General features: G+C 38.8%; 1 protein-coding gene and 1 long non-coding RNA gene across 2 annotated transcripts; both read left to right on the top strand.

Moving 5' to 3' along the window:
- Positions 1-4,676: 4,676 nt before the first annotated feature.
- On the top strand, positions 4,677-5,410 carry LOC135233872 (uncharacterized). Its single transcript, XR_010323984.1, has 2 exons — positions 4,677-4,938; positions 5,332-5,410. It is a non-coding gene; the product is annotated as an uncharacterized LOC135233872 (long non-coding RNA).
- Positions 5,411-10,361: 4,951 nt separating this feature from the next.
- On the top strand, positions 10,362-11,681 carry nppb (natriuretic peptide B). The gene is made up of 3 exons (XM_064300218.1): positions 10,362-10,593; positions 10,806-11,088; positions 11,458-11,681. The coding sequence occupies exons 1-3, from the start codon at positions 10,477-10,479 to the stop codon at positions 11,460-11,462; spliced, it is 405 nt and encodes a 134-aa protein (XP_064156288.1). The 5' UTR covers positions 10,362-10,476; the 3' UTR covers positions 11,463-11,681.
- Positions 11,682-13,351: the final 1,670 nt, after the last annotated feature.

Below are 13,351 nucleotides of genomic sequence, written 5' to 3'. Positions count from 1 at the left end.
AAGGACAGGAGTGGATGACACATCAAAGGAAAACAGCCTCTACATATTTATCATTTGCTTGTTTTACATTTTTTAAAAAGAAAGAAAACTCCATTCCCGTTTGTTCAGAATGCGTCTTATTAGCGGTATACTAGTTTGGATTTTAGTGGTATTCTTTAGAACGTTGAAAATCATAACCTGGCTGTACACAGGGCCCGTTTAGTTGTTAATGATGCATTTTAGTCACAGCACCAGCCGGTAGTGTTAATGTTAATGCTTTCCGGTGACAATCAAAACGTGTGAAAGAGGAAACGGAAGTGATCCAAGTAAGTTTCCATGCGGTCATAGACATACGCTGTCTGCATTCAAATATTTCACCGGGTTGATTATTACCAGGAGAAAATTTCGTTATATTTTCAGCGCCAGTAATTCAGACTCGCTTGATTGCCTGGACTGGAGATCGAAAGAGAAAGAAATAAAAATAATAATAAAATGTTTCAATCTAAGAATAATTCTGACTGTCAATCATTACTGACAGTCAGAATAATTCATTTAATTCACATGAGAGAGTGTAGTACAGACTGTCCTGTTTTGTCCAAGGCCAGGTTGGATCTCATTTCAAGATTTAATATGAGTGTGATGAAAGGGAATTTAGACCTAGCACTGCAAGATCCAGGAGGAGTAACAAAGTGAGAAAAAAAAATAATGGAAATGGGTTTTGGGGGGGTCTTAAAAGGAATTGTATGTATAATTCAGTACACCACACAATACCCCCTCTGTCTCAACTGATAAAATATTATTAGACTGCCTTGTGATATAGACTTGTTGTTGATTCATTCAATAGTTTTAAAATGTCTTTCTGGCTTTGTTTTCTTTCACTCTGTGTATGAACTGTTGTGATCGGACAGCAATCTCAATGCCATAGTGATATACAGGTATGTATGGCATGAGAGATGAAACTTCTGATTCTGATGATAAAAAGGTTGTTTTAACCCTCCAAATTTTGATAAATTTAATTCGTATCATCCATAAAACCCCCTACCCCCCCCCCCCCCCCCACATTTTTTGTTTTCATTTTATCTCCATAGTTCAGGTTTATTTGGTTATATCTAACAGTTATTGACTTTAGATTTGATTTATTTCAGTGTGTTATAACATTTCTTCATTATTTACAGAAAGGAACATGTTATATTAAATCTACAATTATGTGGTTTGTCTCTCTGTGCAACTATTCCTAATTATAAAAGCATTTAGAGAATAGATTGATTAGACTGATGATTCTCCAAACCATATTTGTCTCGTTACAGTTTTGAATGCCATTGAGGGAGATCACAGGTCACAAGTCAACTGTGACAGGAGAAGGCTGTGTACTGTGATGGAAATTACTATTGAAAGCCAATGGGGCCTCCAAAAATACTACTAATTATTGTGAAAGAAGATACCCAATGTGCTTCAAGCCATGCTAAATAAAAGAGGGCTGAATAGACATTTTGTGTGCCACTCAACAGGTTGAACTCTGTGCCTGATAAATTGGCCAGCGGGGGTGCTAGTGAGTGATGCGATGCTGTCATCCAGGTGGACTGACACCATTCCTCCCCTGGGCAGAAACTAGCGGCAGCTGTGCATTACCCTGAGGAGCTGTCAGCCACAGTCAGCACTGGCACAATCCGGATTTGGAACCAGACCGTGGGGGCCCATCCACGCTCTAGAACAATGCCTTAATGGGACAAGCCCCCCAGCGGGGCGTCTGTTTAAAGGCCGTTTCATGGTTTATGCGAAAAATAGCTCGGAGGGGGGTCTGCACAGGGTTGTGTATGTTGTGTGCCTGTCCACAGGGTGCCACACACCTCCCTGGATTTTTAATTACACAACTGGCAGTGCAGGTATTGTATAAGCAATGATTGGTTGCTTAGTGAATAGAGGCAGGGCTTCCTGTAAAAATGGCCTTTGTGTAATGACATGTACATACAACCGCTGCGCCCAACTGACACAGAGGCATAACTTGCCCATCGCATTCGCCAGTTTTGAACATGCTTGCACACACGGCTACTGTGTTGCTTTCGCATAACCTTAATAAAGTGGCCTTAATGTGCAACCATTTTCTCTGAAGAATCTGCACCAGACCAGTGATTGTCCCACAGTGAAGAAGGTTACAATCACTACTCACCACTGTTGAACAGATAAATAAACGAGGTACCCTAAATGTCAGACGCACAAACGTCACCACTCATCATTCACTCATAATATACATCAGTAAATAGGCAGCTCTTTAAGAACAGTACTGAGTTCCCTGCAATGCCAGCACCTGGTGTCTCCATTCCAGCTGCAAACAATTCTTTAACCCACCCAGCACCACCTAACCCCACTCTGTGAGGGCTCAAGTTGGCTGATGGCTTGGGAATGCTCACTTCTCTGTACAGATTAATGCTCATACTGTGAGCTCACCCAGCGCCCGGACCTCCTGTCGACCATGACGCTGTGCTCTGTTTCGGTGTTCTTACTTTGAGGGTCAAGGAAAGAAGAAAGGCCCGTCCAGCCAATGTATGTGAGGAAGGAGAGGCTGTTAAAATGAGAAAAGATTAACCAGAGTTCCGCTCACAGATCTCTCGCTATGTTTCACCCAGTCTTGTTTACACTATGCATTGCATAGGAATTTACCAGGTGCTCTTATCCACGTGGGTTTACATAGGTTACATTCCTTTTACATCCAATTCATTTATACGGTTGCATTTTTACCAAAGTAATTCAGGTTGTGTGCCCTGCTCAAGAATACAATTGCAGGGCCCCACCTGGGAATCCGACCTATAGCCTAGGGGTTTCAAACCCAGTTCCCTAACTGTTACACTACACAGCCACCCATACGGTCTGTTGAAGTGTGATGCTCACGTGTTGAAAAAGAATATGCTGTATGGAGTTTTTATTGTCAACAGCAAAGGGATGTAATTACTTTGTATTATGTGTGTAGGGCTTGTCATAGGTTATTTTGTGGGTTGTATGTGGTTATAACACATAACATATAACCATAGCCAGTTTCATACCCAATTAATCTTCCCAATTAAGACAGATAACTGTTATATCATTACTTCATTATGATTATTTCATAGCTGTATCGTGTTTGCTAACATGTTTGTGCTGTCAGTAGCCAATACAGGGAGTAAGTATTCAAAATAAATAATAGTTTTTAGTTGCCATATTTCAGTTCTAATAATGGCTTGATCACAGTGCTGTTCTTGAAGTGTCATGTTCATGAATTTTTGTCACCTATGATTTTTTTTTCATTACATATTCAGGATAATTTGCATTAGATTAAATATGACTATACAAAATGTGTTGAGGCCTGCAGTGGTGGACATTTTTCATGCAGCAAGCCTTGGTTACAGTGTCATCCATTCCTGCATAATAGAGCACCGGTGGTTTCTCTGTCTCTGTTTACCTTTTGAGATCACCGAGATCACTTCCAATGAAGGCAGGGCTGAGGTTATGATTTAATAGGTTACGAATAAATGCATTCACAAACAAACATTCTACAAAAATAACCTCAGATGGTCGGCTAGCCGGCTAGCTGACGTAGTTGGTATCCTCTCACCTGCAACTTCCTGTACTGGAATACAGTGATAGCCCTTTCCGTAGGTGGAGTGCTGATCAGGTCTTACGAGCAAATCTTTCATTTAACCTATTGTATGCCTTATAATTATGTGTACATCAGTTTTGGATTTACTTACAGCAAAATCTGATATTATTTCATGTCATCATCACAGAAGGTTTTGATACGTAGATTTTTCAAATTGTCGGCTACTTGCCTGGATAATTACATTAATGAATACTATGGAGAACAGTGTCTGTAAGGAGAAACCTATCCTATGCCTGGCCTCTAACCTGAGATAGTACATTTCTTGTTGTTATTTTGCTGACTGCCCGACCTACAGTATGTGACAATAACATCCCATACAGACACGCACATGAAAACGGACAGCTCTGTCGTTAATGACCTAATTCTATGGAAAACGCTTGACTACAATGTGTGTCTGTTTGCAAACTGGCAGGACGAAATAATAAAGCTTCCCTTGAATTTTAATTAGCACTGTTAATGATAATGAAAGTGCTATATTTTTCAGATAGTTTCTGGATGAACCATAATTAAATTTGGAAAAAAAAAAAAAAAATCACTTAGGCTAAAGGTAATGTCATAACATTATAGGTTGTGCCTGAATATAAAATGTAGATACAAAAAAGTTATGAAAACGGATGTGAAGCACCCAATTTCACCGACTTGGGTGCAAAGTACCACAACCATGACAACTCTCGCTTTGTTCTCCGGACATATAGTTAACAATTGTCCACATCGTTGCTTAACGTTGCAGTGACTTGAAAGATGACGTAGAATGCGGAGAATGAAAAGTATGAAAACAGACAAACGTCAAGGCAATGTCATATAGGTTAATCAAAACGGAGGCGACTTTAGAGAGTTTAAGGTGAACATACACTAATATAGGTAGTTAATAGGTCTTTCTCTCAAGTATCACTCAGTATCTCAGGAAACAATCATCTTGAAGTAGTCTCCGAGCTATGATGACCCGAATATGGTAAATTGCTTAATTAGGATTTTAAAAAGCCCTCATTAATAATTTAAGGTTTTGTCCGTTGTACATTTCCAAGACTAATTAACTAGTCCCAAAGTGTGGTCCTCTCCTCCTAAACTGGTTTATGGTTGATATTTTCTCAGGTCTCCGTGACGCAATCCACCACAGATATAAAAGCGCACCTGCTGACGATGCCCTACCAAAGGAGAGGGACGAGAATTTAATAGGACCACACAGCCGACAGGTCTCCTCCACGCTGAGCATAAAGCTGAAAACGAACCATCCCCCTTCAATTATGATATCAAACATCACTATTTACTGCATCTCGTCATTGCTGTTTTTAAACCTGGTTGGGGGCAAACCAGTGTCCAGCTTGCAGGTAAGTTTAGCCTGCATTAAAATAATACGAACCTGTTATAATACCCTTATAGTGTAGTTATACCACGAATCTTTCATCTTAGATTGAATTTACAGTAAATGCTAATTTAACTTATAAAACAGGACGCAAGACAAAGTTGCACACGAGGATCACCATTTTGATGTTTTCATTTTATGGCATAGGCTATTGTATTTAAATATTGTTATATTCCTTCTACAACTAAAATTTTGGAATTAGATAGAAAAAGTCTTTAAAGTACTGTAGACTTTAAACCACATATGGAAGTTTTTTTCCCACTCCTAAAGTGCAGAAATCCATTCAATGAGAGGCGTCTTGCATTGTTAATTACAAATCAGGCTATTTCAATTAATCCGTTTGCTATTACTCTGCCAGAGTCTCAAGGAGCTCCTGGAAGAAGAGAGCAATGCGCCCTATCTCGACTCGGAAGAGGCTGAAGTACAAGGGAAAGAAATGAACGCAGAGAACGCAGCCTTCACCAAGGCGTCCTTGCATTCCTGGGACCCTAATTCGAGAGATGCCGCGCTCTCTTCAAAGGAGAACGCACTTGTACGCCTGCTGGATGACATTCTGTCATCTTCCAAGCGGTCCTGGAGCAGATTCAAGAAAGGAGGTCTACGAAGCTGCTTTGGCGTCCGACTCGAAAGGATTGGTTCATTTAGCGGACTAGGCTGTTAAATGGTAGGTGCGCTTCGTTTGGCGCAGTATTCTACCGACAGAGCGGCGAAACTGATTAGAGTCGTATACTTACTGATGTAACCTTGAATCAGAATGTAAGAAATGAGCAACAACTGTTTCGAGACGATGATCGAAGTATTTTATTTAATTCGTTGTTTTAGATCATTGGGAATATCACATGTAGTAACGCACACCTGATGCAGCTATTGTAACTCTATGAGGAGTAAAGCAATTTATGGTGGATAAAATGTAATCAATAAACTTTCCACTGTTTCCTCAGGTATGACGGAACTTGATGAGTGCGCATGAATCTCCCCTTACTTGAACTCTTCGGATAGGACGTACCTCTTCAACCCAGAAAGAACTGCATACACGTTTACAATAGTATTTATGATATTATTTATTGAAGATATATTTTGTGTTTTTGCTGTCTAATGGAAACTGTTTAAACATAAATATACATATTTTCAAATAGACGTTTGACTGTTCTGTATATTGGTGTTTTATTGTATAAAGTATTTAAACATATAATAGTATCATATTGGAGCGAAATAAATATTTTGCATAGTAAGTGGGTGGTGGCGTGTTTTAATCGTACTATTTATTCTCTATAATTGGACACTATAGTCGGTCAGAATCACTGATACTTAAATCAGATATTATAAGATGGTCTGCCAAATACACTTTGTGAAAAATGGCCTTTAACGGGACATGAACTGATAGACTTCACGGAAATAGTTGTCACATACACCCCTCCCTCAACCTTGGTTTAAAAAAAAAAATTCGATTACTGTACTGTTGGTGATTTAATGCGCCTGTGCAGAATTCGATATAATGTTTCCGTGCATCCTGGTGCTCAGCTTACTACTAATAATAGGGGTTCTATTTGTGCGCTCTATAGAACAGTAACGTCTCCCCCCTCATATATGTATCTATCCTGGAATCTTCAGAAAGTATTTTTGATATGGTCAGATCGTAGTCGCGAGAGAACGGCTTCTCCCTGCATTATGCGTTTTACACCAAGAATGAGGTTCACTGCCTGTGCCCAAGCCTTTTGCTGGCAAAATGTCATTTGGCACGTGAGACATGTGGTCGTTGGCCAATTACCATCATACACAATCTTGTCAGCCTCGTCATCGTTCTCATGGTCTACAGCCCCCCAACTCCCAACCCAGAACCCCCCCCTCCCCCGCCGAACATTCTTCATCATCCTTCTCCTCCTCATCATCATCGTCATTATCATTATGATCATCAGTATCATCATCACCACCACGAGGGTTCTGTAATCAATAGCCCACTTATTTTCAATCAAAGTTGGCAAAGCTCTCCCAAGCCTCCAATAGGCAAGCTCTCTGCGGCACGGAACTCTGTCTGGTCCAAGTATTATCTTAAAAGGTAGTGCGCTCAGAGCAGAGACCGGCGCTCGTATCAGTACAGAGGCGACAGAATGTCAAGATGAGTTCTGTCATAACACGGCGTGAAAGATATGGACCGGTCGGCGCATATATAGAAGGAGTTCACACTCACTGGCTCACTAAGATCTCAACGGCGTATCACGTATAAACTTGAAAGACCCTATAGACTTAACAGGATCGTCACAGAATGGCAAAGTCTGGCATTTACTTGGGATGTTTTATACTGATCCTAATACAAAATATGGTGGCGGCAAATCCTTTGTTCAACAGGAACAATGTCCAGGAGCTGGAAAATCTGAAGGTAAGACACACTCGCTGGGATGAAATCCAAAAGGAAATGAGGTTTATACCGCAGTAATTACGAGTAACGCAGTCGTTTACATTAGTAGACGACATTAAGCAGGGACGCTCACATATTTTTAACATTACGCATGTACACAACAGGGAATTTATTGTAGTTTTTAGAACATTATTCAAGGGTGTCCCATCTGATTATATTCTGGAATGTTTTTACTTCAAGCTCAGTTTCACAGTCACATATTTGATCTTGCTCTCTTTCATAACCACAACAGGAGCTCATCCACCAACTAGAAGAGAGGGTGGCAGTCAATGAGGAGCCCGAAGTTTACCCAGAATCTGAAGACATGAAAATGGATGCGGAGGAAGAAGACGCCGGAATTTCACCCGGAGCTCTCCGTCGAAGTGAAGAGAATCTACTCATGAACATCGTCGACAGAATTGCCCCAGAAAGTCCCTTGAGGTCACGGTTCCGGGACCTGGCTGGCTTGGCTAAAACGGCCAAGTCCTTCAACAGCTGTTTTGGTACCAGGATGGACAGAATTGGCTCGTGGAGTGGACTTGGATGCAACAGTTTGAAAAATGGTAACCGTCAACGTCATTTCACGTATACACAATATATATTTCCTTTTGCACGGTGCCCTCAGCTACACAGTTAAATGTCCAATGTTAATTGAACTCTAACAGAGTACATACGAGTTCAAGAGGCACCATATGCACTCTGTACGGGTTGATTTAACACTGAAGCGCACTTGGGCCGTCAAGAGACCGCTAAACAAACTAGCCTATAAGAAAATTTAACGGTCCCCAGTAACTTACACACAACAAGGACATGTAGGCTACTTCTTATTGGTGTATGACAGACATACAAATAAATTACGCTCGACGGTTTGATGCCTATATTCCGACCTTTAATAGCATATACTGCGTAGAATCGAACATATTAGCTAGTGATACTAATTACGCCTCTGTGAAGAATTTGATTGTCATTTGATTGTAATGACATTGCAGTCTTCAACATACAGCCTTATCCTCCTCCAGGTACCAAGAAGAAGATATTTGGGAATTGATCTCCAAACATGGAGATTACCAACCACGCTGACTACGGCTACCACGACTATACGACGACAGCAGTCCCTTTAAGTCCTTTATGCAGGAAAACGTAATGATAATTATAGTTTTCCAGTACATTGATGCAATTTAATGTTTTTTGTTTTTTGTTTGTTGTTTTTTCTTCCCAAAAAGAGTTCCTGTCATTATTCCAGTTCATATGCATATTTCCAGTCACGTTCCCCTTCTTTACGCGGAAGACTTTTTAATTTCATGAGTTAATTTGTGCTGAGATTCTATCAGAAATGGACGTCTTCAAGATTGAATACCACAAAGCTGTGTATTTATTTGTGTCTTCCTGTGGGATAAAAAGCTTCCAAAGAAAGTGCTATTTTCCTTTGCCAATATTCGCTTTGAATGTTTGTACAGAATTGAAAGAGTCCACTTGTGTTCATTGTCTTATAGTTTTCTACTTTAAATTGTATATGTGTACTGAAATATTTATAATAAACTACTTTTAATCAACAGTTCGTCGCATTACTAAGTGATTTATAAACCAACAGTATTTCTGACATCACCATAAAGTGGAAGGATGTTATTATTTTGAGGTATATTCATGGTCCATTTGTGAAAAATAAACACTGCCATTTATGGGTTAGGGATACTGAAGATAGGGTCATACCACAAACAAAATTAGGCGTATACAAGTACATTAATTCAGGCTATTTCGGTGTGATATTTAAATACTGAATTATTTCCACACAAAATGCACGAGATCTCCTAGTCATTAACCACAAATTATTCCCCCTATATCATGAATTAAAGAAAAACAACCAATATTTACATGCCATCATTTTCATGTATTTTGTTTTAGATATAGGCCCTAGCCTTCACACTTAATATGTAAACATGCATAAACAACTTTGACAAAGATTATGAAGTCGCAGTGAGGAAGTTTTGATGGATAAGTTTTTCGGTTCTGGCCGAGTCAATGCCTTGGTTTTCTTTTCTACGTGTATGTATCTTCCCTGATATAAAATAGCACGAGTGGAGGAAAAAAAACATTATATATTATTCCCGCGGGGCAATTCGATTCATTTCCCTTCGTAAATACTGCACGTAGGTCTAACCTTAAATGGCAGTTCAATAGTTATTTCAAGTTCTTATTCACTTCTGAATGTTCAATGGAAGATACTATTTTTAAGCCCTCAATTTAATTAGAACTAGCCATTCACTCTGAATTTGCTTAACCGTCTCAGCTTGTGCCATGTGATGCCGTCTTTCTTAGCATGAATATGTATTGTTTTTAAACCTGTCCGCAAACAAATTTCCCTTGGTGGGACAATAAAGTTATAAACTTGACTTAACTTTTTTTCTCTCAGCAAACGCCTGCATTTATTTTCAAAGCAAAGTTAAAAACTAATATTTTTTTATTCCAGTTCTCCACATCAATTGTCATAAAATGCTCATAATATAGACAGTCAATTCAACTGACAGTCTGTTCAGTCAGAAATAATAAAACGTTTGATCTCATACTCGAAGCTCAATTAAGTGATCTTGCCTTAACCGATTTTGGAAGACAAACGTCATGATGAGGCATGCAAATGAGTTGACTCTGAGAATATATAACTGATGAAATATCTTTTTTACATATCTCAGTTTCAAGTTCCCCCGTCAATCACGCATTCTCTCTCTGTTATATGCCCAAATTCAGTATACGCCGGCAGGCGCAGTTAACATGAATCACCTTCCCAAACTGCAGCCCATTCCAAAGACTATACTGTTTCTAAACAAAGGGCTGAAACGACACTGGCCCAGATGCGTTGCATATATGATAAAACAAAACTTAAAAAGGAATCACTTCCGACAGCTTGCTTTATCAAAATCAGGTGACGGTATGCAATTCAAATTCCCAGCATAGCCAACCGTGTCAGAGTTAAACGTTTAAAAGGCCTAGTCCTCAGCGCTTAGACAGAGACAAAGAGCCAACGAGAAGAGAAGACAATCACGAGAACTTCAGAGAAGCAAATATATATACTTTTTACAGTAGTCTACAGTCATCTATCAAGAAGGAATTAAGATGCAGCCAGTAAACATCTCCATGTTCTGTTTTATGCTGTTTCTCAATGTACAGCTTTTCAGCGCATATCCTGCGTACAGCGACAAATGGACCAACGATGACATGGATGTCTTAAAGGTAGGCAAACCACTTTGTGTGAAATAATGAGGACACACTGGAAAGCAAGAAGTCCCTATATCTAAAATATATTGTATACGACAATGGCTGTTCCGTTATCTAACATAGGCCTGGGAATATGGACATAGAATGAACACAATAACAGTCGTAAAATTAAGTAGTCAGTCTGTATAAATTAGTCCAAATTGTTTTTTTTCAAACTTTCATTACAGGTGCTGCTTCAGCGACTGGAGGACTCCATTCTTGAACCAAGAGAGGTCACGCCATATCAGGCCGAGATGTCGGAAAGAACGCACTTCGAGAACATTTCTACAAAGGAAAGCAGCGAGCAACCTCAAGAGAAAATCGACCAAGCCAAAGAGTTTCTTTCGGCCAAGGATTTGAAAGCTGTCCGTGGCGACTCGTCATCAAAGAGATATTCAGGGTGCTTTGGTCGGAAAATGGACAGGATCGGTTCCATGAGCAGTCTGGGATGCAAGACTGTGAGCAAACGTAGTAAGTCTGCAATTCAACATTTATGATCACGATGAAGGCCCCGTTGCGGATAGACAAGTGCTCCCTATTATCTAGAATAAGTTCTAACCAAATACACGAGTGTTTTGTTGGATAAAAAGCTTTAATTGATTGCATATTCAAGTAGACTACGGTATCTTTCTACAGCAACAAGCCGGGGAATGTAAAATTATAATCATAGCGATTTGTGTCTTTCATCATCATCAGATTATGTAGTTTACGCTCTGCAATTCCGGAACAATGCTTATGCGGAAGTTTTTTAATTATTGTTGAATGATTACGTTTCGCTTTGAGAAACGAAAGCAGAATATTTTAGGCATCATGCTAATTTCATTCTCTCTGTGTTTTCAGATTGAAAAGGGGATGAAGTCTTACACGGTGGACACCTGAGACTGCCGAGTCATTACAAACCTGAAGTTTTAAACTTGATATTTATTTATGTGTATTTATTCCTAAATATTTATTAAACTTTATTTATGGCATACTTTTGTATTTTCAATGAAACATCAAAAGTGATTTATACCTGACCGTATCTGTGTTGTAATTCAAACAATTAAAACTGATATTTGAGCAAACATTGCTTGCATTCCGGATTATTCTGTGCTGTATTACAAAACTACATCAAAAAAAAAAAAAAAAAAAAAAAAGGTATTTGAAGGGTTTGGTTCATAAACGACCAAAGGGTAGATGTCTTCCACTGCATTCATGACTTTAATGGAGACTGAAACGCTGTAATAAAAAAAAAAAATATATATTGCAATATTATAAAATGAAAAAAGGATGAATTAGTAATGAACTAGTTACAATGTTATTACTTGTTTCTTTGAATTATCTGACGAAAAGACGAAAATATACATACACTTTTCCTGCTAGTCGTTATTAGTCAACTAACTTTCCGAGCTTTGCATGAAAAGAGTGCTAAATAAATAAATAGACAAATAAATGTACACCCAGGATACTTGTCCAGCGTGCAAATATAAAACGTGAGCCTGCGCACTAGGCCTACTTAGCCTACTCACAACTGAGTGAAAGAGCAAGCCCCCTCAGCACCTTGGAGAGCGACAGCGCGAGAGAGTGCGCAATGGCTAACAAAACGTATACTTTCATATTTACTTTCATGATCGCGTGTCATAGCATATTGATTGGACTAAATATTAAGCTCATACTGTCAACTTTCCAATGGTACAAGTACTGGTTTAATCACAAATGTACTTTATTGAACAATAAACATAAATTTCAATAGCCTATTAGCATAAAGGATCGACACAGAAAAAAATCCTCCGGCTGGTTTAGTAAACAAAGGAAATAGAAACCGGATGAACGAACACTACACGAGTTAACATACAATATATATATTTTATTATTCAGTGTTATTATCAAGTATAACATGGTTTCCACCACTTAGCCCTGAAGGACAAGCATGCATTTGAATTCGAATCAAAGTTGAAGCACGGCCCGATTATGAACCGGGACTGAAATTCTTCTGCTACCGTTCCTTCTCCGCAGTCACGTGTCCTACATAAATCGCATTCCGTTATAAACGACCCTCCCTCCAGTTTGTCGCAAATCGGATGTCGGCCTTTGGCTGTATATCAGACTTTCAATGGTATTATAAGCACTAGAACTTTTGCGTAATTAGTTTCTGCGAACTGAATAACTTAAGGAGTGAAGACATAGTTTAGTTTAGTTTAGTTTAGTTTATAAGGAAAATGGTAAGCAGTACATAATGCAGGGAGACGCAAAAACCCCAAAGGATCTCTTATTCATGGCATCTACCTAAATAGAAAAATTATTAAAAAGATAGAAAAACTAAGAGAAAATATTTTCTAAATAGAAAATATTGTTCACAATATTGCACAAAAAGACAACACAATAATAATAATAATAATAATAATAATAATAAAAGAAAGGCATAACCAGTGGAGCACGTACATGTTGATGTATATGAAGTGATGAAACAATACAAAGAAAAAGAAAACAAAATTATAAACCAGAGATTAAATTATTTTGTAAACATTTACTCTAAGTTTTAAGGAGGATGAGATTTTCTTTAGCCTGATAAGAAATATCATTCCATAATTTTGTAACCCTAAATCCTGTTGAAAATTGACCTCTGCTCTATCACATATGTAGGCCAAAGATAATGGAAGGGGAAGCTGTGAGCTACGAGATAACCCAGAACAGCGCAGCGAGCGGAAGAACTGCTTTTTAGGGTCACACATGAGCTTTTTCCAGTACACTCACG

Source organism: Anguilla rostrata, chromosome 11, assembly GCF_018555375.3.
Source record: "Anguilla rostrata isolate EN2019 chromosome 11, ASM1855537v3, whole genome shotgun sequence".
NCBI classification, from domain to species: domain Eukaryota; kingdom Metazoa; phylum Chordata; class Actinopteri; order Anguilliformes; family Anguillidae; genus Anguilla; species Anguilla rostrata.
The sequence above is the reverse complement of the archived record's forward strand: the minus strand, read 5'-3'. Positions and strand labels throughout refer to the sequence as shown.

Coding starts and splice junctions, on each gene's coding strand:
- nppb (XM_064300218.1), top strand. CDS start 10,477: ATGCAGCCAGTAAACATCTCCATGTTCTGTTTTATGCTGTTTCTCAAT. Junction 10,594..10,805: donor ATGACATGGATGTCTTAAAG/GTAGGCAAACCA, acceptor CTTTCATTACAG/GTGCTGCTTCAGCGACTGGA.